The sequence below is a fragment of the Varanus komodoensis genome, unplaced genomic scaffold (assembly GCF_004798865.1).
Source record: "Varanus komodoensis strain SLA01 unplaced genomic scaffold, ASM479886v1 scaffold1, whole genome shotgun sequence".
Classification (NCBI taxonomy): Eukaryota; Metazoa; Chordata; class Lepidosauria; order Squamata; family Varanidae; genus Varanus; species Varanus komodoensis.
This window is the reverse complement of record NW_025335268.1, coordinates 73,278,510-73,302,637: the sequence shown is the minus strand read 5'-3', so window position 1 is coordinate 73,302,637 and position 24,128 is coordinate 73,278,510. Positions and strand designations below refer to the sequence as shown.

Below are 24,128 nucleotides of genomic sequence, written 5' to 3'. Positions count from 1 at the left end.
GAGGAGGAGCGGCCAGTGCAGGGGCTCCTGTCAGTGGCCCCCGCTGTGCCACACGCCAGCCCTCGCCAGGGGCCCGACCATGCCCGTCCCGGACGCTGGGCCTGCCCGCCACCATCTTCACTGTGTCGAAGCGGGAGCGCACGGAGCCATGGTGGGGAAGGGCACTTCGAGCGAGCCCACGCTGCCCCAGGCGCGCCACCCCGAGCGAGAACCCAGGGCTCGGGGCCCGCTGCCTTCTCTCCCACCTTTATTCTCTGCCTGGTCTCCAACGGCCTCCTCGCCCGCGGGTGGAACCATGAAGCCCCTGGGGGTCCGGGGTGAAGACACACGGGATGAAAACCGCCCAGCTGAGGAAGCGAGAGAAAACCCGGCTGCAGAGGACGATTCTTTGGAGCTGTGAAAGGAAAGATGGAGTCTTGCAGAAGCCCGTTTGAACATGGAGGGAAGCAAAACCAACACGGGCTTTGCAAGTTTGGTTTCCCTCGAATCAGAGCGATTCTGCCCCGTTCAGGCTGTCCCCAGGGGTTCTGAGCCTGCATGCAACCGCCACCTCAGCGGACGGTCGCACTCTGAGCTTTCCTAGTGCATTCCCTGGATCTCATGGGCAGAAACCCCTGCCTGGCACGCCGAGAGGTGCGCCCTGGCTCACTACGGACCTTCTGAGGAAGATGCATATCTCTGGATTTCCCTTCCTGTCAGGAAGCACTCAAAGCAACCATAAAACCCGTAAGACTGCATTAAGCTGGACAGAGTCTTGTTCAAGAAAACCAGAGGCTGATAGTAAAATCAGAGATTAATTACTAAAACCAAAGTGGAACACTAATTTCTTCGTGAGTCACTGAGACGACAATTGAGAGGAGGATGAGCTGCCCATGGATGGAAGGAGTTGTGCTCCACTCAGGCCAACCTCGGTGACACTGGCTTCCCCGGTCCACTGCCCGGGTGACCGCTTGCTTCCGTCTGTGGTCCAGCTGGCACTGAATCTCCCAGGGACCGGACTGCTAGGCTCAGTGCCCCAAAGAAGCCCAGAGAATCCGCTCGGCACCAGGTCAAAGCTGTGAGCACCGTCCCCTCCCTTGCCGATCCTGTCACCCGTTCAGAAGGAGCCAGTGCGGGGGAACGCAGGAGCTGCCCAGAAGGCTTACGGTGTCGCCTGCCTTGCTCTCTGCTTCTGGCACACGACACTTTGCTGCGTGGAGAAAACACACAGGGTCCCGACACCATCTTGTGGGCCCCCGCCTCCCACCCCCGTCAGTAGTCAAGCAAACTTATCAGCCCTGCTGAAGCAGCGGAGCCTCGTGAAACTCCTATGCACCGGCGTGAGCTCACACTTTTGCATACACTCACCGTGACAGAGTTTTCATTTTACTGGCTCTTTGTCCCCAGATAATGGAAGCATGAAATTCAAGACAAGGAGGTGTTAGCTTGCAGAAAGGGGGCGGCTGTGCTGAGGAGAGCCTCCAGTCCCTCCCAGAGGCACGTGGACGGCCCTTTCCGGAGGCCGGCACAACTGGGAAGCCTGTCCAGCGGCCCCAGCTTGAGGAGCTGCCGGACGCAAGGAGCGCTCTCGCTTCCCTGTGTCCTGCTTGGGGACAGCCACGAGGCTCCCGCTTGCTCCTGCAGGGGACCAGATGCCAGAGCAGAGGGACACCTGGCTTGCTCGGCAGGACGCTCGTTGTGCTGTGGGGAGGACTGGCCTGCCCTCCTTTGCTCCCGTCAGAATGTGAGGAGCAGCCTCTGCCCCAGCAGCCATCGCACCTCCTCAGGGAGGGCCACTCCACCCCCACGGCTCCTCAGGTCCTCCACAACCTTCCCCGCAAGTTCAAAGCACGTGCATGCATGGAGACAAACATGAGGGTGTTCAAGGACAGGCTGGACATGCACATGGTGGGCATGTCGTGAGCGGAGCCGGCTGGAGCCGGGGGTCAGACTAGATGGCCCGGGAGACCCCTTCTGACTCGCTCTGTTTCTTTGTTTCCTGGGAAGTCTGGGAGAGGCGCAAAGGCAACGCTCACCTCCGCATGTCTCCTGCCCTGCCCAGCTCTTTGACGGCTGGAACTCAGCAGGCCGGTTTTGTCCAGCTGCGTGCTTTGTCCCTGCTGAGGCAGAGGAGAAGCCGAAGCCCCCCGGATGTCTCGTGCCCTGTGGCAGCTGCCTCCAGGCACGCATGGAGACAGACACAGGCACACGTTATTAGCAGCCGATGCCTTGGACATTTGCCTCGCAGCTGACCTCCCACAAGACTAGTAGGAGCAATCAGGGTGGCATTTGCAGAGTTAAAGCCGCTTAATGTGACAAAGCGGAAAGACAAAACTGCGGTGCCTCCACGCGCAACAGAAGGCGGGAGCCTCGCGGTGCTTCGCGGCACCTGCCTGCCACCGGCCTCACCTCTTCAGCAGTGCCGGCAGCGAACGGCTAATCCCTCCGCAGCCCCGTAACAGGCCCAGCTCAGGCTCGCGGCGCTGCTTCTTTCCACACAAGCAGGACCACGCAGACCGAGCTGGAGCCGGCCTCACAACTCCGCAGCTGGCTAGTTGGACTACGGCAAACGGGAGTGAGCGGGCCATGCATGGGTTGGGGGCGATGGTGCTGTCGACAGGCACACACAGGTGGGCTCAGGCGTCTGAAGGCGGCTTATTGCGCATCTTTCGTCTGCTTCTCTGAGTAAAGGTTGGCTGGTTCCGCAGAACCCATGCCTCAGGCGCTGGCCGCCTCGCCGCCCTCCTGCGCCCAGCGCCGCCAGCAGGAACTGGGCTTTGGGGCTGTGGGCCACGTGCAGAGTTGCACCGGATCTTTAGGAGCTGCTCCGACCCAGGGCGAGCTGGGCGAGCTGCAGCGAGGGTGGCCGGCAGGCTGACCAGGATCGACCGGTGCCCCGTTGGACCACTGAGCAGATCACCCGGCGGGGCTGACGCAAGCAGCGAGGTGGAGGACGCCCCGGGACACCCACCCGCAGACGACTGGATCGGCGAGCAGGGGCCGACCAACGCTGGCCGGCCCTCTTGGCCCCCCGGGACTCCACCTTCACCCTGGCAAAGGGCCCTGTTGCAGCTCCTCTTCCAGCCCTGTGCTGGCGGCTGGGAAGGAAGGAGGCGGAGAACGAGCCACGACCACAAATGCTGGGAAGAGGAGCGGGGGCTCCGGCTGCCTCTGCCCAGCTCTCAGCGGCTGCTCTGACCGGGGGACAGAGGGAAGCCCTCGTAGCTCCGTCTCCAAGCCAAGGCGCGGAAGCCCCAGGGCGCCAGCAGTCCCTCTTCGGCCTGCCTCACACAACGAACTCTGGCTCCCCCTTTTTGCTGAGGCGAGCGGTGCCTGTCGGGGAGCAGGTGGCAATAGCAGCAATGCACGCGCCGCTAGGATGGTTCTCCAGGTGCTCACAGGCAGACTTGTGCTTGTATGGGCAAGTCGGCCAGGTGAACGGCCCATTTTCTGGCTCACTCCCGAGTTACTGCTCACAAAAATACTGTTGCAGTTTTTCACTTTATTCTCATTATTGTTGTACAGTGTGAGTCAACGCAGCTGCTCCTAATTCTCCAAATGTTGGGCTTCCTGTCAGTGCAGCGAAGGGCCACAAGGGTGGTGGCCGGTTTGCAGGGGATGCCATATGAGGCGAGACTGAGGGAACTGGGTCTCTTCAGCCTGAAGAAGAGGAGACTCGGAGGGGATCTGTTGGCCACATACAGGTATGTGAGGGGGAGTCACATGGAGGTGGGTAGAGACCTGTTCTCCCCTGCAGAGGAAGGCAGGATGCGCTCCAACGGAGCCAAGCTCAGGGAGCCAAGGTTGCATTTGGATGCCAGGAAGCCCTTCCTGACAGTCAGGACCCCGAGGGTGTGGAATGGGCTTCCCCGGGAGGTCGTTGAGGCCCCATCGGTGAGGGTGTTCATGGATAGGCTGGATGTGCACATGGTGGGCATGTTGTGAGTGGAGCCGGCTGGTGCCAGAGGTCAGACTAGATGGCCCGGGAGACCCCTTCTGACTCGCTCTGTTTCTTTGTTTCCTGGGAAGTCTGGGAGAGGCGCAAAGGCAACGCTCACCTCCGCACGTCTCCTGCCCTGCACAGCTCTTCGACGGCTGGAACTCAGCAGGCCGGTTTTGTCCAGCTGCGTGCTTTGTCCCTGCTGAGGCAGAGGAGAAGCCGAAGCCCCCCCGGATGCCTCGCACCCTGCGGCAGCTGCCTCCCCGGCCCCTGCGAGGCTGGCTCTGAGGCTGGTCTTCCAACCTCAGCAGCACAGTCCACACAGGAAGGCCCCACCGCGGAGAGTGGGGAGAGTTCCAGTCCCAGACTTTCTGAGCTCAGCACTGAAACTCGCACCTTTCCTGTGGATGATGGGACAGCCATAGGACCATGCCCCTAATCCGGTTTGATTTATGCCTGTAAGTTGACTTTTTCTTGGAGGAAGGCAGGGTACCAATCAGTTGATCAATTGATAACATTTTGCATCTAGCTTCCCAACACACACACACACACACACACACACACACAACACCCCACTATTTTACACTTGGCTTTGCAAGGAAAAAGGGTCTGTGGCTTTTGAATGCAGGAACCTTCGCTCCCAAAAGGTGGTGCGGCTGTCGCACAGGAAACCGTCTGTGCATATTCTAGAACAGAAGCATTAAAGCACCGTCCCAGTGCAATCAGAAAGCTAAAAGAAGCTGTCACTGCAAAACATGCCCCCCAGCCAGCCTTGACAGGCATTGGACTGAGACATCCACGCCTGCAAGGCACATTCAGAAACGGGGAGCCGCGTGTGCGGCACGGACTGCAGTGGTCCTGAAGGACCACCTGGGTTCCAGGCTTGCATCACAAGACAGAGAGCCTCCCGCCCCATCCCACCCTTCCCCTTACCCACCTCTGGTCTGGGCTGGTGGGTGGGACACCGTGATCCAGCCTGGCAGAGCTTCCGGACGAGCGCAGGGAGGTGTGAGACGGGAGTTCCAGAAATCGCGCGTGCGTGGAGGCTCCTGCGGAGCTGGTCCCAAGCTCCCTGGAATGACACACCGACATGACAGCAGTCAGGCCTGCTTCCGGGAGCCTCCATCACGGGGAAGTGACTGGCAACAGCAAGGAGGGCGAGGAGGACTCGTCCTACATCAAGGCATGTGGTGACATCAGCAGCATTGGGCACGACAGTGCAACTCCTCAAGAGATATTCCTGCATGGGTTTTGGGGGGTTTTTTTGGCTGTTTTAATAACAACATGGATTCTATTTGCTTCCTAATTTATTTATTAGACTGACATCCTGCCTTTTTTCTGACAATGAACTCAGAGAGGCCTACATCACTCTCCTCCTCCAGTTCTTCATCTCATCCCGACAACAGCAGCCCTGTCCAATGCTGGAATGCACAGTGCAAACATGGAAGATGCGGAAGGCATGTCACTGCGCACTTTGGATGCAAAGTCACAGCACAAAGCATCTGCAAGGGAGCTCCACTCCCAGATCGACTCTTCCCAAAGACCAAGTCCCACCTGAGAATTAACCTGCTTCCTTTTCCAGGCAGACAGCCGAGACAAACATGTCGTTTAGATGGCTCATTGAGGAAAAGATGGTCTGATTTCTCTCCTCTGAGCTTTACGTTTCCATTTTATTGTACCCAGCTAAATGTGCAAATGTCTGCACACGCATGCACGATGCCCCCACCCCCGCATGAGGAAACCCCTTTATTTTGCACTCAGCATAAGTCAGATGAAGACTGGACATTCTACCATACTCTCAACATGACCAAGAGACAGAGACGAGACCCGGTCACCGTGAGTGGGGCTGGCTTGGTCCTTAATGGGATTTCTGGGACCAGCTGACGAGCTTGCAATTGTGGACACAGCCAAGTGAGGGCGGGACGTGCTGGTCAGGCCAGGCCCCGGCTTCCCAGGCAGTGAGCAGCAGGCTTGGCCCTGGCTCCAGCAATGCTCCTCCACCACTGAATCCTGAAGGTTAGAAGAGACTTTGGAGGACTGAGCATCTCCTTGCGCCATGTGATTTTGAAATGCAAATCTAGCATCTTTTAGAGAGGCCATCCAGCCTCTGCTTGAAAATCTCCAGCAAGAGAGAACCCACCTCTTTCTTAGACAGTCTTACAATGTTGAACAACTCCCCCTCTCAGGGCAAGTGTGACAAATTTAGTTCCCCACAATTTCCACTCATTGGTCCTAGTCCTCTACAGCAAGGGAATAGCTTTGCCCGCTCTTTCACATATCCCAAGACCGCTATTATGGCCCCTCTGAATCGTCTCTTCATGCTAAGCATATCCAGCTCAATGTTCCTCAAAGGACTTGTTTTCCGGAACCTTCACTATCCTCGTCGCCCACATCTGGATGCATTCCAATTTGCCATTGTTGTCCTTAAGATTTGCCCATGTTGACACAGCCATGACCAGCACGGCGGAGAGGAGGACCATTACTCCTTGCCACCTGGGCACTGCGCTTCTGTTAATGAGCCGAAGGCGGCACTGAGTTTTTACAGGCGCTGTCTCAGCCTAGCGCCACATACTCAGCTTGTGATTGACTAAGACATCTAGATCCTTTTCATGGGTGCTTCTGCCAAGCCAGGTCACCTGTATCCTGTACCTGTGCCTGTCGGTCTTTCTAGCTAAATGCTAAACGTCACATTTAGCACCTGTGGGCATGATTTATCTGGCCTTGGAAACCTGAGCAGATTAATAGTAGTGACTGTTCTCTAGCCACTTCCTCACCTAGCAAAATTGCCCCTTCTATTGGTTGCTTGTTCTAGGTCAAATGCAATCCATACTGTGAAAAAAGACTGAAGCAAAGTAAGAATGGAGTCACCTGTTCAGTATTTTCCTAGCCATCTGAACATATTCAAATAAGCCCTTTTTATTCTTTTTAGCCAGTCTGCCTAGACAGAGAGTGACCATCTTTGTTTGGGTCACGTAGGTATACTAGCTTTCTGTTCCTCCTTTCACCTTTTTTCTGTTCCTCTTTCCATGTCCCTCTTCAAAGTCTTAACTCCTCAGAGGCCTCCCTGTGCAGCTACAGTGGCTTCTTCAGACGCCCACCATATGTCCTTCTTATTGGAAGAGCGATGATTGGCCCATCAGTATGTCAGTTCTCAGACTCTCCCACCCCTCCTAAATCGCTAGCCACGTGATGACACCCAACTTTCTTGGAGCTCTTTCAATTCAGCTTCCTTAATGTCCACACATCCAGCTGTGCTCCGTTTTCACATTGCCAGCACGGTCCGTTTCCCCAGAGTTTCTGCCAAGTTCATCATCTGGTTTGTCCTTGCTCATCAGGATCACATTCAGGGTAACAGATCTACCCTGTTCCTTCCTCTCTCTTCGGGGACATGGAGTGGCAGCAAGGCATTCCATTCCAAGGCATTTATTGGGTGTTCCATTCTTAGCCGGTTGGGCTTTCAGCTGGTATCAAGACAGAGGAAATCCCTTGCTAGTGTGGGAGCTCACACCCCTGGATGCTTCTCACCGGTGTTGGGAATGCATGGTCCATGCCTTCTGGCCGGCTGGATGCTTCCACAACAGTATCACGCCTGTTCCTCTTGTCTGTGAAACCTGTCCAGATGCTTTCTGCTTTCCAGGGCTTCCACCCTCCTGTTCGTGGCTTCCCAGGCACATTTGTTTAACATTTTTACTTCTTCTGCTCTATTCTATTCTACTCCTCTATTCGTCTCCCTGTTCTGCTTTGTCTCCCTTTCATTTGGAGCTGCTCCTTCTGAACAATGTTCCAGTCGTGGAGTCTCATCACACCATCTCAGTGACATAAATAAGATCCTGCTTACTCTGTTGTACTGGGGAGTTTAAGACCACCCTGCTTGTTTCCTAACTCCACGCATTAGTACCCAGGCACTGGAGATCCAGGTCCTGATTTCCATGCTGAATTTATCTGAAAATTACTGGATGGTTTCCCTACTTGCTTCCTCTTTTGTCATGAATTTCTTGTCCCTGATACTTGACCTGCTCACTGACTCTGGACTTTTGCCACCCTGCCCTGAAGGTTATAGTTTCCAGCCCTCTCGATCAGTCCCATGGGACTCCCAGCAAACGCTTCCCAGTCTCGGTGAGCAGAACATCTTCTTCCAGGAATCCTGCACTTTGGCAGCACAAGACACGGCCTAAGCAACCAAAAATTCCCCAGCAGCGCCAGCTTTTCCAGCAGCCTGCTTTCTCTGTCAATCCCCTGCCTTTGCTTCACCTCATATGAATGAACAGCTCTCGTTCATGCCTGACAGGCAGGGCGGGGTGTCAAGTGTGGGGACTGCACCGCGACAGACTCCACAGGCAGAGTAGCAAAGCTGCCTCCCCCAGGCAGCTCCCAGGTTAGTGGGAAGGGGCAGCGTTCCCAGTCCTTCCCACTCCCCAGTGTGTCAGTCAAGTTTTCGGCTGCAGAAGGGCCAAGAAGACCCGCGGCATCTTCACAGTAACACCACAGGGCACTCAGATGGCATGTGCGCATGACAGGGCCGGTGTGCGGGCACCCCTGTGCTCACACCTGGGAAACACGCCTGGGGCAAAGCACTTCCCAGGGAAGGGAGAACACAGGGGAGGCCGCGGCGCTGCCAGAAGGAGCATCCTTCTCTTCCGGAGGGCTTGCTCAAGAAGCCGATGGCCGCGTGCAGCCAGAGCACGGCCAGCCCGTCTCCTGGGAGGCGAAGCGGCTCCCCGTTGCCTGTTTATCAAAGCAGCGGCTCCTGGGCTGGGCGGAGGGGGGGGGGGGCACCAGGCCGTCTACGGCTGCTCTGCAGCCTTCTGCAAGGGACCCCTTCCGCAGCCACAGCCACTCCTAAGAGGGCAAGAACTGCTCTGCCTAATCTGGCATCATGTGTCTCCGGGGCGCGGACACAAATTCAGGGGTCCTCCCGACGCCTCCTCCGGCAAATGGCATTCAGTGCCCCCCAGCCCCTGGGCAAAGGCGGGGCAGAGACTCTGCCTCCGTGCGACTGCCCACTTCCCTTGCAAAGCTGCCTGAGCCGGGGGTGCTTCCACATGCGCTGCCAGGGGATGCTGCAGAGGAACGGAGCGTGCTGTGATTAAGGATGCGCTCCCTGGCGGGCCGTGCTGCCAGGCCCGCCCCTCTGGCGTCAGGTGAACGCTGGTGTGCAGCAAGGAAACTGCGAACTCATGAGGACTGCACACTTGCTGGTCCCAAGGGAGCAGTGAGAGTCTCAGGGAACCGAGGCCTGTACCACATACTGAAACCTGGGCGTGCAGCCAGCGCCCTCAGTACCTGTCTTGGAGAAGCAGGCGGGCCACTGAGAAATGGAAATATACTAAACTACTGAACTAGTTTTCTAGTTATACCAGATGATGAGTTGCCCCTTAGAATTTGCCCAAAGAGTAAGGATCAAATTGGCATTCAGGGCTATTTATTTATCACCTCTCCCACTCCCTCTCCCTCTCTCTCTGCATGATTCTGTTCACACATGCATGTGGGCCTCCATGTATGTGCTTCTTCTAGACTTGATGAGCCTGCAAGTAATGGGGGACGCTGGATCATGCGTCACGTCCTGACCAGAGGAAATGTCTGCTCAGGAACGCTGCTGGCTGGAGCACAGGAAATGAAGCACGACTTCTGAGGCCCGGCACTGTCACCTGGGACAGGTGGCGCCAGTGCCGAAACGGCTACCTGGCTCACAGTCCATTTCTGGGCACAGCTCCAGGTAGCAGGTGGAGCTTATTATATCATAAGCAGCTCAAGATGCCAAAAGAACCGCATCCCCCCGCAATGTTTTATTGGTTTTATGCCAGCATCTCTTGCCAGCTGAGGAATGGGGAGAAAGCACCTCAAAATGGCTATTCACGCCGACCCGCCTATGATGTCTACCTAAGCCTTCTGCCTCGTGCAGCTGGAATCACTCTTGGGCGTAAAATCCCCACGGTGGTCTATTGCATCGTCATCGGGTGCCCCCCCGGTTGCCCCGACTTACGCAAAGCCTTGAAGGAGTGCCCTCCAAAGTGTTCTGCCCTTGACAGCCCTCTTGCAAAGTTAAGGATATGGTGCCCCCCCCCCCCCCGCAGTTGTTTCCCCGCGCTGCTGCTGCTCTCAGCCTTCCCTGGCATGCTTGTCTTCTCTGGGGAACCTTGCCTTCTTGCGGTGCGCCTGAAGCGCAACAGCCTCGGTCCCATCGTTTCTGCTTCCAGGGAATTCTCTGGCTTGATTTGATCAAGGACCCCCTTCTTCTTTTCCGTCGGAACGCTCTCCTCCCGCACCATGTTCTACATGCTCCTGCCTCCTTCCTGTCAGCTTTCTTCACTCTCCACCTTTTTGCACAGTGATGGGGGATGCAGAAGTCTCTTACAGGGATAGAACGCTCATTACCAGCATGGCCGTTGTGCCCAGAGATGAGAAGGTGTTGCACAAACATTCCCCTTTGATCTCGGCGATCCCTGTCTCTCCACCTCGAAGCTAACTTGAGGTCCAGGATCCCACTCCACAAAAGAGCCTTGCCTTCTGATCCAGCCTCTGCCAGCTGGGTCCCTCCAGCCGAAGCAAGCTTGTAGTCAGCTACCTCTGGAGGTCACCAGCTTGGGGAAGCTCTCCAGGTCAAATCTGGGCTCAGAATTGGCCCCTGCGTCCCAGCAGCTGCTGGCAGAGCTGAATACATGTAACTACCAGTGGAGCACCCTTTCCACTGCTCTGCAGATTTCAAACTTCTTCATGCTTCTAGGAGGAAATTGGCTGACTTAAAACTAAAATGCACGTTACACATCGGCCTCCTCTCTAAGATGGCCGAGCTCCTCTAACTCCGCATTATTAGGAAAGGTGTGCAAAATGTTTTCTTGCCTTGTTGGTCCTTCATGGATATTGTCCTGGTTCCTTTTCCACTGATGTCTGGAGTAAATATGATTGAGCAAAATGTGTCACTCTGTAGCCCGTTAGCACCCTTTGCTAATCAAATGGCTTGAGATGAGTTCCATACTGTGGCACCCGCAGGAAAAAGAAACCCAGCGCTTTGTCTTGTGATGAGCTCTCGATAAAAAGCCATTCCCTGTATCCTGGCAACAGAGTGGTCGAACAGAGAAGCACGAAGCTTGTTTAGGTGCCATTGCTGAACTCTGGGAGTAAAGAACCATTTTCCCTGAAAGAGCCCTTTCTGTTCTAAATTAAGGCAGGTTTTTTTTTTTTTTTTTTCCCCAAGAGCATAGTCTGGGAGTGGGGAACGAGAAGAAAAAGGCAGAATAATCTATTGAAGCCCTTTTGCGATTAGTTTTCAGAGAGTTTGACTTTTCCTTTGACCCATTCACAAAGAATGAACATTCTGCTCAGCTATGTCTGAGGACCGGGATGGGGGAGGAATTTAAAGTGAGAGCCACCTTTCTGGAGCTGATCCAACCTTATATATTTAATACTTGCCCAAATCCTAAACTTTGCACCAAAATAAAGCCAATTTCGCAACTGGAGAATGACATGTTAATGATATAATTCTGTAAAGCTTTTATACAAGGGGGTGTCCTGAAAATGATGCTGAACAAAGAGAAATGTGCACAGAGTACAAATTTCAGCTCTGCGGCTAATGTGCTGTTGGCATCTCCATCCTTCACCTGCTTTTTCTTTCTCTGCTAACTAGACCTGAAATAAATTCTCCAATTATTCGCCAGCTGTTGATATTCAGGGAACACTTTGTATTCAAGATCAAGCATTTGGCATCAGAGGGTTTTCCAGTAAGTAGCAGTCAACATTCCATATCATCTTGTCAATGGCCTCCGTGTGTGTGATGTTTTTGCAATTAAAAATGGAAATTCATGCATAATTCTTAAGGAGCATATGAAAGAATGAACAATAGCTGGGAGGGATTATCACAGGATCGCAGAAGAGCAGAGTTGGAAGGGGCCGGCAGGCCATCGGGTCCAACCCCCGCTCAGTGCAGGACACTGAGTTAAGCCCTCCCTCCCAGGCGGCTGCCCAGTTGCATCTTGGCTGCTCTTCAGTCTTCCCAAAGGGAAGGATTCAAAGGCATACGATCCCAGAGAGAATCTTCCTACAGTGCGCAGCACGGGTGGGGAACCCCAGGCATGGCAGCCAAATGTTGACCCCCTTGGAGCCTTTGGTGCCTCCTGTCCACCTCCACCAGGCTGCCTGGTGTTGTGGCTGTTGCCCACCTGACCCCTGGTAATACCCTGAAATGCCTTTTCTAAGGCTTAGTTGCCAGCAAGAATAGCTTCAAGCGAAAATGATGAAACTCAAATACTTTGGGCACCTAATGAGGAGGAAGGACTCCCCGGAGAAGAGCCTGATGCTGGGAACAATAGATGGCAAAAGAAGGAGGGGGCGGCAGAGGATGAGGTGGCTGGATGGAGTCACTGGGGTGGTGGGTGTGGGCTTGGGTGGACTCCGGGGGATGGTGGAGGACAGGAAGGCCTGGAGGAATGTTGTCCATGGGGTCGCAATGGGTCAGACATGACTTCGCGACTAACAACATCAACAAAACATAGGGAACCCCATGGTAGGATGGTGTAAATGGGTGTCCTGCAACAGCAGGGGTTGGACTTGATGGCCTTCATGGCCCCTTCCAACTCTACCTTTCTATGATTCTATGATTGGGCTTTTTCCTTGTTTTGAATCTTCCCCCTTCCTTTTTGCCTTTGGCTCTGGCTGCGCCTGGAATCTGTTTGCTCGGGGCTTCTCCGAAATGGGATTTGCCCTGAGGGCGAAGTTGTTCCCCACGCCTAGAAATGAGTGCTGCGGTCAGTCCCCTATGCTGGCGTCCCATACACAGTGCCTGAGAAAAAGTCCTATTGAGCTCAGTGGGAAAAGCAGCCGGAACTTTCCCTGGGAGCAAAAGAGGACAAAACTGAGGCTGTCCTACTTGGGCCCCCACCAAGAAGGCAAGACTCGGGGGGAAGACAACCGTGCGACGGCATGTCAGAGGCAGAAGAAGAAAAAGGAGGCTGGCTATGGGGTGGATGGGCCCCATCAAGGAAAGCACGGCCGTGCGTTTGCTGGAGCCGAGCAGGCAGGCCGAGGGCAGGACGTGTTGCGGGGCCTTCATCCGCAGGGGAGATGGCTTGATGGCACCCACCCAAAAGCCTTTGCAGAGTTGCCCTGTAAATCGGGCAATTCTCCTTTGGGATGTTCTGCCTGCTGTGATTCCTGGGCTCGGTTCCTCCCTACTCCTGCAACAGGAAACCAGGTCCTATTCTTGTCTGGCAATTTTAAAAATCATGGGATGTCACAGTTACAGAAGGGTGGCTCTTTAAGTTCAATGTTGCTACTTTTCTCCATTGTTCAGAGTTACATTTATTCAGTCCGGTTTGCCCATGAGTTTGTAATCTTTTGGCAAAGTCCATGTGAAAACGTATAATGTACTTCCATATACTTTACTCACATTTCTCAGACTGGTCCACCATTTGTCAGGGGTGGCTTAACTGGGGGTCCAGCACTGTGCAGAAGGTGGGACCCAAGAGCCTTGTGGCCCCCTCCAACTCAGCCATTCTATGATTTTATGAAATATATGCATTTTGTAAGTATTCTTCTATATGCATTTTTGCAGGCAACATTCCCCAAAGAAATAGCCTTATAGCTGCTTTTCTGCAATATATACATTTTTGTGCATTTTTCAAATGCGCAAACTTTGGAAAACTGCAGATACCAACATTTGACTGCTCCTGGTGCCTGTCTGGTGGGTTCAACCTGCATACAATGTGAGCTTACCAAATTTCTCCTCACTCTCTAATCGTTGGCAGAATTCTAAGTTTAGATTCCGGAGATTCTGTTGCCCTTTGAAAAAAAAAAGAATCCAAGTTTCTGGCCCTCATGGTGACTGCAACATATTTGGAAAATCATGTGCTCAGACTTCTGCACTGCATTATGGCAGTGGTCAGGAACCGGTGACCCTGAAGCTACAAGTGTGGCTGTCAAGTCCCGCAAAAGATTAACACAAAGGCTTTGCTTTCTGGAGCCTCAGATCTTCAGTGTCCTCTTGCTCTCGCCCAACCCCTGCAGCCCCTTTACCGCCTTTTCGTACCTCTGGAACAGCTGGGAGTACGAACTGATGGCCTTCCCCAGCAGGCCTTGCTTGGCTGTGCGTTGCCTCCTCTGCAGAGACGCCTCCTCCTGAGGGAGAAGCACAGTCAGCCTGTTAGGATAAAGTCCCCTGGCAGGGGGAAGGTGGTAAAAGGGCAGAGACGAGGGCTAGGATTCGAAAGAGAGGGGCTCTCTGCCTGGATCACTCTGCTTCAGACTGCGGCTGTGGGTCCTGCATATTTGAACTACCCGCAAACAAAATACCTGCACAGAGAAAGCTCGATGGCGTGGTGGAAGCTAACCTGAAGGGGTGCGGCCCAGGCTGACCCCCTCAGGGACAAGTGCGCCCAGGACTGCTTGGAATCAGATTCTGTAAAGGTGGCCAGACGTTCTCCATTACTTCCCACTGATTCCAGGAATGCAGCCCGAGCACCCTCTACAAGCACACCCATCCCATCTTCCCCACGACCTCAGACCTGAAAGCTTGTTTTGGCTGAGATGCAGGGACTGGCCCACGGGGTCCCAATGCACGGAACCGAGACTCTGAGCTTGGGCCCCCCAGCTCCAAAATGTGCTCCATCAGTGATCCTGGCTAACTTGTCACAAAAAATCCTGCCCGAGTCTGGCAGCATTTGTGCCACTCCAGGTTGCCGCATTTTCACTGGCCCATCTTGTGCCTTTTCCACCAGCCTGGCACATACAATTAACCTGGGGGAGTTCTGCCCAAGAGCCCCCCCTGTTTACGAGCAGGCACGGCCTCAGTGCTCACGCAAGGTCCGCTTCTCGCAGCTGGGGCACAAGGCAGCGGCTGCAGCGTAGTTCCCACTGTGCCGGGAACGCGATCTCGTGTCGCATGCCAATAACAATTACGGGAGAAGCAGGAAGAGCCGGACGGGTGATGTGTTCAGGGACGCGGCACTTTAAAGCGAACGCTTCAGTTTTCGATCGCTTAGTGAGGCACAAGGGCGAAGGGGTGGAGACGTGTTTAAGTCCTTCTTTTTAATGTGAATTTCGGCCAAAGCAGAGGCTTTTTGAAAGGGAGGAAGGCAGCTCGTCCTGCCCGCTTACAAAAAATCACGGAGCAAGGAGGGAACGCTGTTGCTGCCCTCCCACCTCCCATGGGGTAAAGCCAGCAGGACCGGCACCCCCTCCCTCCCACCCAAAAACAAGGGAGTGCAGCCCCTCTTCCGTGCCGGCCTTCCCGTAGTGACTTCATTGAAGTCAATGTGGTTTACTTCTGAGTAAAGCCACTGAAGATAGCGCAATTTACTTCTGAGGGGACAAGCGCTTCGGCTGGCTTTTCCTTGACATCCGGGACGAAGAAGCAGGCAGCAGGGACGGCTCGGCAAGGCATTGCCCACTGCAGCTTCTCTGCGGACAAGCGGGGGGGTGCAGGCCCACATTCCCTCTCCAGCAACTTGGGAAGGACGCAGAAAGCAGCCAATCTGCCTGTCCTCAAAGGAGCCTGACAGGCGCTTCCTCTTGCAGCAACGCTCCCCCTGAACGCTCCACCCCGGCCCACTGAAGCCTCTCCTCCAGCAGTTTGGCACACCGTGAAATACGTTCCGTGGGGAAAATGCAACATATATCAGAGGCGGGACATAGCTTATCTGAGGAAGTCTGGAACATGATGGCAGGGAGAGCACCAGGAGGACTGTTTGGGGTGAGCATCGCTTGATATGCCAACGAATCAGGCGTTACACTGCCAATAAAAATGCCAACCAGAGGTTCCCATGGGTGACGCTTTCTCTGGCATGAGGAGGGGTCTGGGAAAAGCCCCTGCCAGGCTCCTGCAGGCAAGGCGGCCACTCAAGCAACAGGAACCGGGCGGGCGCCTGCGCACTGCCCCTTCTCACCTCTGCGGCCTACCTCTCTCCACATGGATGAGAACCGCCTGCTAACGAGTGGCTTTGGCCGCCTCTTGTCCATCTGGAGCGCTATCTCGCAGCAGCAGAGAAGGTGAGCAATGGCTCTGCAGCTGCCAGGCCTGCCAAGCGGAGCATCGGCATTGTGACACCGTCGTTCTAGAGTGGCGCGTCTGCCGGCACAGGCCTTCTCTTGCTCCAGCCCACTGCCAGCCCGGACACAGGAAGGCGCCTTGCACCACCAGGCTGGGCCAAGGCCCCACCTAGGCCAGCGCCGGCTAGAGAGGCCCCCGGGGCCTCAGGCTGCGCACTTTACTGCTGCCTGCGGCTGCCTCTTCTCAACTGGAGATGCTGGGGTAGAAGTGGGCGCCTTCGGCATGCAGCACGTGCGCTCTGCCACTCAGCTACAGCCCCTCCCCTGGAGGAAAACAGTCGCTTAGCCGTGCTATAAATCTTCTTCCCTCACGCCAGTCAAGTAACTGGCTCCTCGGCCCAGGGCTGCCTGCACTGCAGCAGCTCTTCAGAGACGCAGAGGGGAGTCTTTTCCCGCAGCCTGTGATTCTGAAGTTGGAAAGGTCTGGTGCTTCAGCAGGCACCGCTCTGGCCCAGCCAGCGAGCGGCGCTCCCTTCTCCGGCTGCGTCGTGACCTGAGGCCCAGTAAGCCCTTCAGGGCCAGCGAATGGAGGCGAAAGCACCTGCCCTTGGAGCCCATCCGAAGCAGCCACGCTGCTGAAGCCCCATGCGGTTCCTCCTGCTGCGACGCACTGCTTAGATTTAATCACAGAGACAGAAGGATATTTGCACGGCATCATCCCACTTCACACACTGCCCCTTGGCAGAAAGCAGTCAGAGGAAAGGAACGGTTCCTCCAGTCCAGGCCAAACAGTGAAAGCCGAGAAGAAGGTAATGTGGCAATGAAGGAACCGGAAAAGATCGTCCCGTGCGCAGACCTTCCCCTGGAGACCAAGGCCACGGACATTCACACCACTTAATTCCGGATCACTATGTAGGGGTGTAAAAGCTGACTGGGGAGAAAATGAGCGCATTCAAACCATGGTACTGGAGAAGAGCTTTGTGAATACCCTGGGCAGACCAAAGGACAAACGATTCGGTCCTAGATCAAGTCAGGCCAGAACTTGCCCCGGAAGGCAAACGGACGCTACTGGGCTGTTGACACATCATGACAAGACAAGATTCACGGAAAAAGACAACCCTGCTAGGGAGCGTCATCGGCAGAAGTGCAGAAAGACCGACTAAGGTTTGGAGCAATTCCATAAAGGAAGTCACAGCCCTGAATTTACAAGATTTACAGCCCCAAGCAGGGCTGTCAAGGACAGGCCATTTTGGAAGGGGTTCAGTTGTTTGCTGCTGTTCTTATATGCCGCCAACTTATAGTGACCCTTTGAATGGAACTATGAGCTGCTGAACTCTTGTTCAATTTTGGCTTGTTCCATTACAGGGTTTTCAAGGGGAGGTTTATCATTCCCTTCTTCTGCGCAGTTCAACCAGAAGCGCCTGAGGGTCACAGCGGTGTCTGTGAAAGCGCCTCTGCCAGGGTCACCCTCAACCATCACGGCTGCCCAGTAGCAGCCCCTGGGAAGTGTGCCTGCCCCCCCCCCCCTCCATGAGAGGGGTCCACCTGCTTCTGCTCACGCGCCCGTCGCCTCTTTCACCATTCTGCCTTGGGCGACCCTGCGAAGGGACCAGCCCAGTGATAGCCTGGCCTCTGAGCGGCAGAGCCCTGGCTCCTCGGACACTCTTAAACCCCCCACCACAAATGCTTCCAAGAGGGGCGCTTCATTCACAGGGTCAGAAAGGACCCGACAGCACAGAGCAATAACAAGCAAGCACCCAAACGTTATAGGGGCTATACATGGGGAGTGGGTATAACAGAAATCGGAGAAGTCGGGCAAGGTTGCGCATAGTCAAGGCTGCAGGGCAGTCTTGCAGGATTCTTTCGCGGGTACGCAATTCCATGTCAGAGTCTTCGGCCCAAGGATCAGAGCCAGGCTTAGTCAGGCCATGACTGATGTAGTGAACCATCCTAGGCCCCGTCTGCTCAGGGCTGGACGGATTGAGTGTGGCGCACTGACCCGTCTCCGCCCCACTTCACTGGAGGAGGGGATTAGCACTGGAGGGGGCCGGGAGCTTTGCCCCCATGGAGGACCGTGCTGCACTCGGGCAGGCACTGCCAGCAGTGGTGGGTGGCCCACAATGGGGTGCTCTGTGATTTCTGCACATTTCCCGCGATCGGCCACTCTGACTCATGCAGCCCAAGAGCCGGCATCGAGAAGCTGACCATTTCTACCCTCCCACTCCTGCCAAGGTGGAGTGGAATTTGGAAGAAGACGGATCCGGGGGTGAACCCCCTGCCCGACTGCACACACATCTTTAGTCCTGGCGGGTGTGAGCCAACGAGGTCTGAGAAGAGACAGGAGAACCACCACTCTGGTCCTCCCTAGCCGCTCTTCTGGCTGGTCTGCAGAGCAACCCACCCCGGCTCGCTTCTCAGTGGGCTTGTACTGGCCTTCTCTGGCACCTCCAGTTAAGCAATCACAGGCCACAGGGTGGGAGGAAAGGCCTTGCAAAGCTTCTGCCTCGTTTGGCAAGTGCCCATTGTACAAATCCACTTTAAGCCCTGGCTGCCTATGTTCTCACAAATACCCTGACTGCACTGCCTGCCCAGTCCGCTCCAGGGGCCACAGTTTCAAGAGAGATACAGCAGAATACCATTCCTAAACCACCCCTAAACTAGCTCAATTTAAGACAGAAAGTTGGGATTAAAATTATTAAATGCTACTTTAACTTTCAGCATTAATCGGAGAAGCTTGAAATGCCATGTGCATCTGCCTCTGATTGCCATATGCAAATTCAAAATCTGATGAACTGTCTTAAGAATTTTTGAACAGGAATCTCCAAGTATCAGCAGGCTTCCCAAATGAGCCATGAACAGGAACGGTAAGTCGTTCCGCAGAGGTGCCACGCAGCCCCTGCCTAAATCCATACGAACTAAAAGAAAGTGGGGACTTTGTGTCCACTGTTTGAAAAATTGATTGAACAGCTCAACGATCAACATTGGCTTTGGATGACTGAAGTTCTTCCCTTGAGGGAGAGCCTCAGCGCTTTCTTCTTCAACACAGGCCAGGCCAAGCCAGGTCGGGGCTATTCTCTAGGTTGCTGTCCACTTCAATGGCCTTTAAAGAAAACCACACAGATTTTGGAGAAGCCATTACGTTAAGACTGATCAGGGGAAAACTTCTCCCTTCACTTACCACGGGTGTTTTCTGTGCTGAAAGTTTGGCTGATATGACAGCAGAGTAATTCTTGGCTGAGGAGTCCAAAAACTCGTCAGGAGTGGGTGATGGCGCTACTCCGTCAGTGCCTCTGATGCTGGGTACCTTCACACCTGCTGAGAAGTCTTTGCTCGGAGCTATGAAAGAGCAGATAATTTTACTGAGGTTGGAAGAGGGATTAATGTGCTTACTGGCTCCATTAAAAAAAAGCTTGTAGCCCATTCAGTCTTTGCGCTCTCAATGTCAGCTTTGAGCCATTACGTGAAGAGTAAATAATATATATATATATATTTATTTATATCCTGCCTTTTTCCTACAAAGGGCTCAAGGCAGCTTACATCTCCTCCTCCATCTTATCCCCACAACAGCAACCCTGTGGGCAGGGCTGGGCTGAGAGTCTGTGACTGGCCCAAAGTCACCCAGTTGGCTCCATGGCCGAGCGGGGACTAGAACCCAGGTCGTCTGGGTCCCAGTCCCATGCTGTTAACCACTACACCACATGGTGGTGAAAGCGTTGGACTGGGGACCTGGGAAATACAAGTTCTAGTCATCACTCGGACATGAAGCTCACTGGGCGACTTTGTGCCAGTCACTCACTCTCAGCCTGACCTACCTCACAGGGCTGTTGTTGTGAGGATAGGATGGAACCATGTAAACTGCTTTGGGTTCCTCCAAAGAGGAAAAAGGTGGGATAAAATGCCATGTATTAATAGCAACTGGGCAGGCTGCAGTTGCCTCCTGAAGAGGCTCACTTGAAATAAATGCCCTCTTGCCACTTTTTAAAAAATGTCACCCACAACCCTGACTGAAGCTTTTGTGTCGGGCTGCTCTGAAGCTTTTTCTTTGCGTTTTGAAATTCCTTTATTTATTTAATTTACTTAAAACATTTCTATGCTGCCCCCATCGCAACAAAGCCTCGGGGCGGCTCACAACATAAATAAAAATACAATCAATAATTTAAAAACTGGTACCATCTTGGCTATATATTAAAATCTATAAATACAATAATAATACTAATTAACAGTTAAAATAACTTTTAAATAAAAAGGTCTTCGCCTGGAGCCGAAAAGCAAATAATGACGGCACCAGGCGGACCTCTTTGGGGAGCGCATTCCATAGATGGGGCGCCACCACAGAAAAGCCTTTAGCCACCAAGGTGTTATAAATGTCTTGAAGATCCAAGGAAGTTGATAGCAAAGGAGATTAAGCTTTTGCCTACTGCTTCTGCTTCTGCTCTCACAAGCAGATCCAAGTTGGTTTGTTTATTTTGCAAGTACATATTTTGCATTTCAATCTGACATTGCGTTAATATCACCAATGGCTGATTCCAACATTCTCTCACTGACGCAATTCCTGCAGGGACCGTGTGCCTGGAAATGGAACCAAAAAGGGTACTACTCTGAGGAATCTGCTGATGGCCATAAGGGCCCAGATCCCATCAGCAAATGGGGCTGCCAAGGTAACACCTGAAATTGCTTTCAGACAACAGTAATTTTCTCTAAGTGGCATCAATCTTCCTAAACAGAATTAGAAATTGGGAGTGGGTGTGATGCAGACATTATTTCCCCAGGCCCCGAAGAACATGCTAACAAGACCTCCACTTTTTTGACTCTTCTGGGGGCAAAGAATGAGGGATTGAGTGTAATGTTTCCTCTTCATCCAGTTGTTTTTGTTCAAGACCTTCCGCTCCTGGCTGCCTGATTTGAGTTATGAAGAGACATGGTATATTAACCAGAGGTGAGTCGAGTAGCAATGACCCCTGGACACTGCAGTCTAAGAGCAGAGGCCTGACTCACTGACCCACAAACATTGCATGGCTGCCAGTCCGCCTCAGTGTTCCTGTCTTTAGGATGCTTCTGGAGCCAGTCAGCCGAGGCATCCCTTTGATTCCACCTGCCTGTGCACAGGAAACGCTGGGGGGAAGGAAGGAGCTGTGGCACATGGAGCTCTTGAGGGAACAGGTTTTGTGTCTGCGTCTCTCTGCAAGTTCTACAGCCCCACCTCTACCCCCTTCTCCGGGAGCTCACTGCTTCGAAACTTGCTTGTTCTTTTCTAATGAGGCTTCCGCTAGCTGAAAGATGCAATATCTGGACACCCCGTACAGAAATAAAGTTTCTGTCAACAGCCTCTGGCATGACCAGCTGGCCTCCTTCCTGCTGTGGGGAATGGGCTTGAGGTTCCGCAGCCTAGGTCCCCTTAGAAGCCCAGTTCCCAGTAAGGTCCACCCATCCAACCCACATGGCCTCCCAGGGCTTGGCCTCTCCTGGGTGCAATCACTGTGATGTTCTTCTTTCCTTAGCATGAACTGTGCATGGACATTTCGGTGGGCTTCAGATGGGGGAATAGTTTTTAAACTTCATTTAGATTCTCCAGCAGCAAGACAGGGTGGGCTAGAGACAACCACGAGCAACCACTGTTCCCCTTAATCTCTCCCTGGGTCTCCATTTCCACCTCTCCCAGTGTCTCTGCTCTGCCCATTAACAAAACCTCTTGGATGTCTGTTCATTATGAGAAAAAAATGAGAAAAAAATGAAATAGCCTTCTATTATATCGAACAACCAATCTCCCCTATTAGAATCTTACTGCAAATGTTCATATTAAGAGTCAACCTCGAGGCAAGATTTAAAAAAAAGTCTCATCCATAAGAAGCTCTCTCTTCCAAAATAGGATCATTACATTTATTTGAAACACCTACAAATGAAGCTCTAAATGAATTTAATGAAGCATAGTAAATTTTAAAGTTACTTTTATGGACAGCGGAATTGCCCAAACTCAGCACTCTTAATGAAGTTGCTGCGGTTGGCAAAGAAATGTAAATTGACAGGACGGCAAGACATTAGAGGACATTAAGAGCCCCTTCAAGCTACATCAGATGGTTTATGGCACAACACACAATGCTGAGGCAAGGGAACTTGTGCACTCCTTTGCCCTCCTCAATCATGCATAAAAAAAAAAACCAGTTTGGGTTCTGTAAACTTTGGGCTCTCGTGCCCATTAAAGGCCTCTTTCAAAGGAGACTTTCCACTGGAGCTCCCAGCTACCAGGAGATGAAATCCTCCAGTTGGGGTTGTCTGGAAGAAGTGGAACAAAGCACAGAGCACAAAACGAGCCCCGAGAGCTCTGAGGTAGCACACAGTCCACTGACCTTGCTTAGCTCCCTCCCTGTTCATGCTCTTCTGGCACCGTGAACCACTGGGAACCCGCAGCCTACATGTCAATTAGGCTGAAGAAAGGCTCCCACCAGCACCAACCCACCAGTCAGAGGCAGGGAGAGACTTCCCACTAGGGCCACGGGAATAACCTTTACCGTTCCAGGAGCATTCCAAGAGAGAATCCCTCCCCAGTCATTCAGCTGTACACTGAGGAGGTGGAAAAAGTGTGTGGAGGGTGTGCGAACGGAAGTGTGTGTGAGAGAGACCACTGACCATACTGTCAGAGGCTTGGGAAGGGTGAAGCCCACAACATCTGGAGACAGCTGAGTGACCGGACCCTCTAAGCCGGCTCTCTCCAACCAGCGAAGACCCTCTAAATTCCACCAGCCAGCAGTTCTTAGGAAGAAACTGCCCACGGTTTCTACGTGCCAAGCTCTTCTGTGGAAATGGGCTCACAAGGTGAGGTGGGGGTGGGGGGTCTGGTTGTACCGGACTGCAACTCCTGGGGATGCAGGAGTGCCAAGCTGGTGAAGGCTGGTATGGTGCGTTTTAACGTCTGCAGCGTGGCATAACAATACCCTGTAGGTCTGATGTTTTCGATGATTGGTGCTTTTTAGGTTTTTTTGTTAGGTATATATTAAGAATAAAACTTATTCAAAACAAGCAAGCAAGCAAGCAACACCCTGTTCCCAGTCACCATCACGGGCATGCCTGACCAGCACTGCCTTCAATCACGATGGCAAAGACCTGCAGGCGCCCACCGTGGCCACTTCCCATCTTGCTTCCTACAAGGCCCGTGGATGGTGCTGGGCAGCGCCACGCTTTGTACCTGAAGGGAGACGACGGTCTGGGGCAGGGACGGCGACCCCAGTTTCTGAAGGCTCTTTTAGGCCCAGGAACTCCGCGATGAGGCGGCTCAGCTGAGCGAAGGCTTCCTCATAATCATCTGAACAGCATGAAGGATGGGCAGAGGGAGAGGAGGAGAGTCACACAGGGCAAGGGTAGTTCACGCCCCTGCGCGAAACAGCAGCTGCCGGCCAGCCCACAATCCCAGTGGACCTCTCGCCCACCTGTGCTGCACCTACAACTTAGAGCAGGAAGCACAAGAGGCCCCGAAAAGGGCAGCTGGTGGGAGAGCATGGCTGCCCTCGGGCCCTCTGTGCGGGCTTCCCAGGAGCATCAGGTTAGCCACCGTGCCAGGCAGGATGCCAGACTGGATGGCAATTCTGCCGCACCTAGCAGCGCCCTGGTATCCTCAGGTCATCAGACTCTGTCCCTGCTTCCTCCATGGACAGCCAGCTATGGAGGAGGAAGCGGTCAACATGCCTCCAGTGGCACTTATGGTTTCTGAGTGCCGTTGGCTGAATTCTCCATGGGCAAGGCAAGCAAGCTGGGGATACTTATAAATTAACTCAAGGAAAGCCAGGGAAGAGGCTGTCATGTGCTGCAGTTCTTTGACATAATCATGTTCTCTCTCCAAAGGTAAAACAAATGTTAGACCTGAGTTTTTAAATATGTGCAAAGGGCAGAAATTCAATAGACACACCGAGATAAGATATGCAACAGGCAAATCGTATCTATTTTCTAAGGTCTAAAAGGCACACAAGTACAACTTACAGCCTTTTCTGTTGCAGTATTTTGGAAGTGTGTCTTCTATCTGCAAAGTAAAATATAAGCTACGTATTTTTGAATTTGAGGAGGAAAGGTGGCAACCCCTTTGAAGAAGTTGTGGGAGAAATCAAGCAGTGACAGGCTTCCCTGCCAGGGAACATCGTGGTGGGTGAGGCTGCATCTGCTGAAGGTCCGAACATTTTATGACTTTTAAAGGCTCTGGGGGTCTTGCGGCCAAAGCGCGACATTACAGCTATAATTTCACTTC

At 53.4% G+C, this 24,128-nt stretch overlaps 1 protein-coding gene across 1 annotated transcript in view; it reads right to left on the bottom strand.

Annotated features, from left to right (window-relative positions):
- The window catches only part of LRGUK (leucine rich repeats and guanylate kinase domain containing), a 61,945-nt gene that overhangs the window by 2,218 nt on the left and 35,599 nt on the right, over positions 1 to 24,128 (bottom strand). The window contains exons 15-19 of the mRNA XM_044430497.1: positions 23,079 to 23,195; positions 19,077 to 19,234; positions 13,941 to 14,029; positions 4,857 to 4,991; positions 246 to 394 (exon numbers count right to left, since the gene is read on the bottom strand). Of these exons, the coding sequence (XP_044286432.1) occupies positions 246 to 394; positions 4,857 to 4,991; positions 13,941 to 14,029; positions 19,077 to 19,234; positions 23,079 to 23,195 (648 nt within the window). The remainder of the gene's footprint in view (positions 1 to 245; positions 395 to 4,856; positions 4,992 to 13,940; positions 14,030 to 19,076; positions 19,235 to 23,078; positions 23,196 to 24,128) is intronic.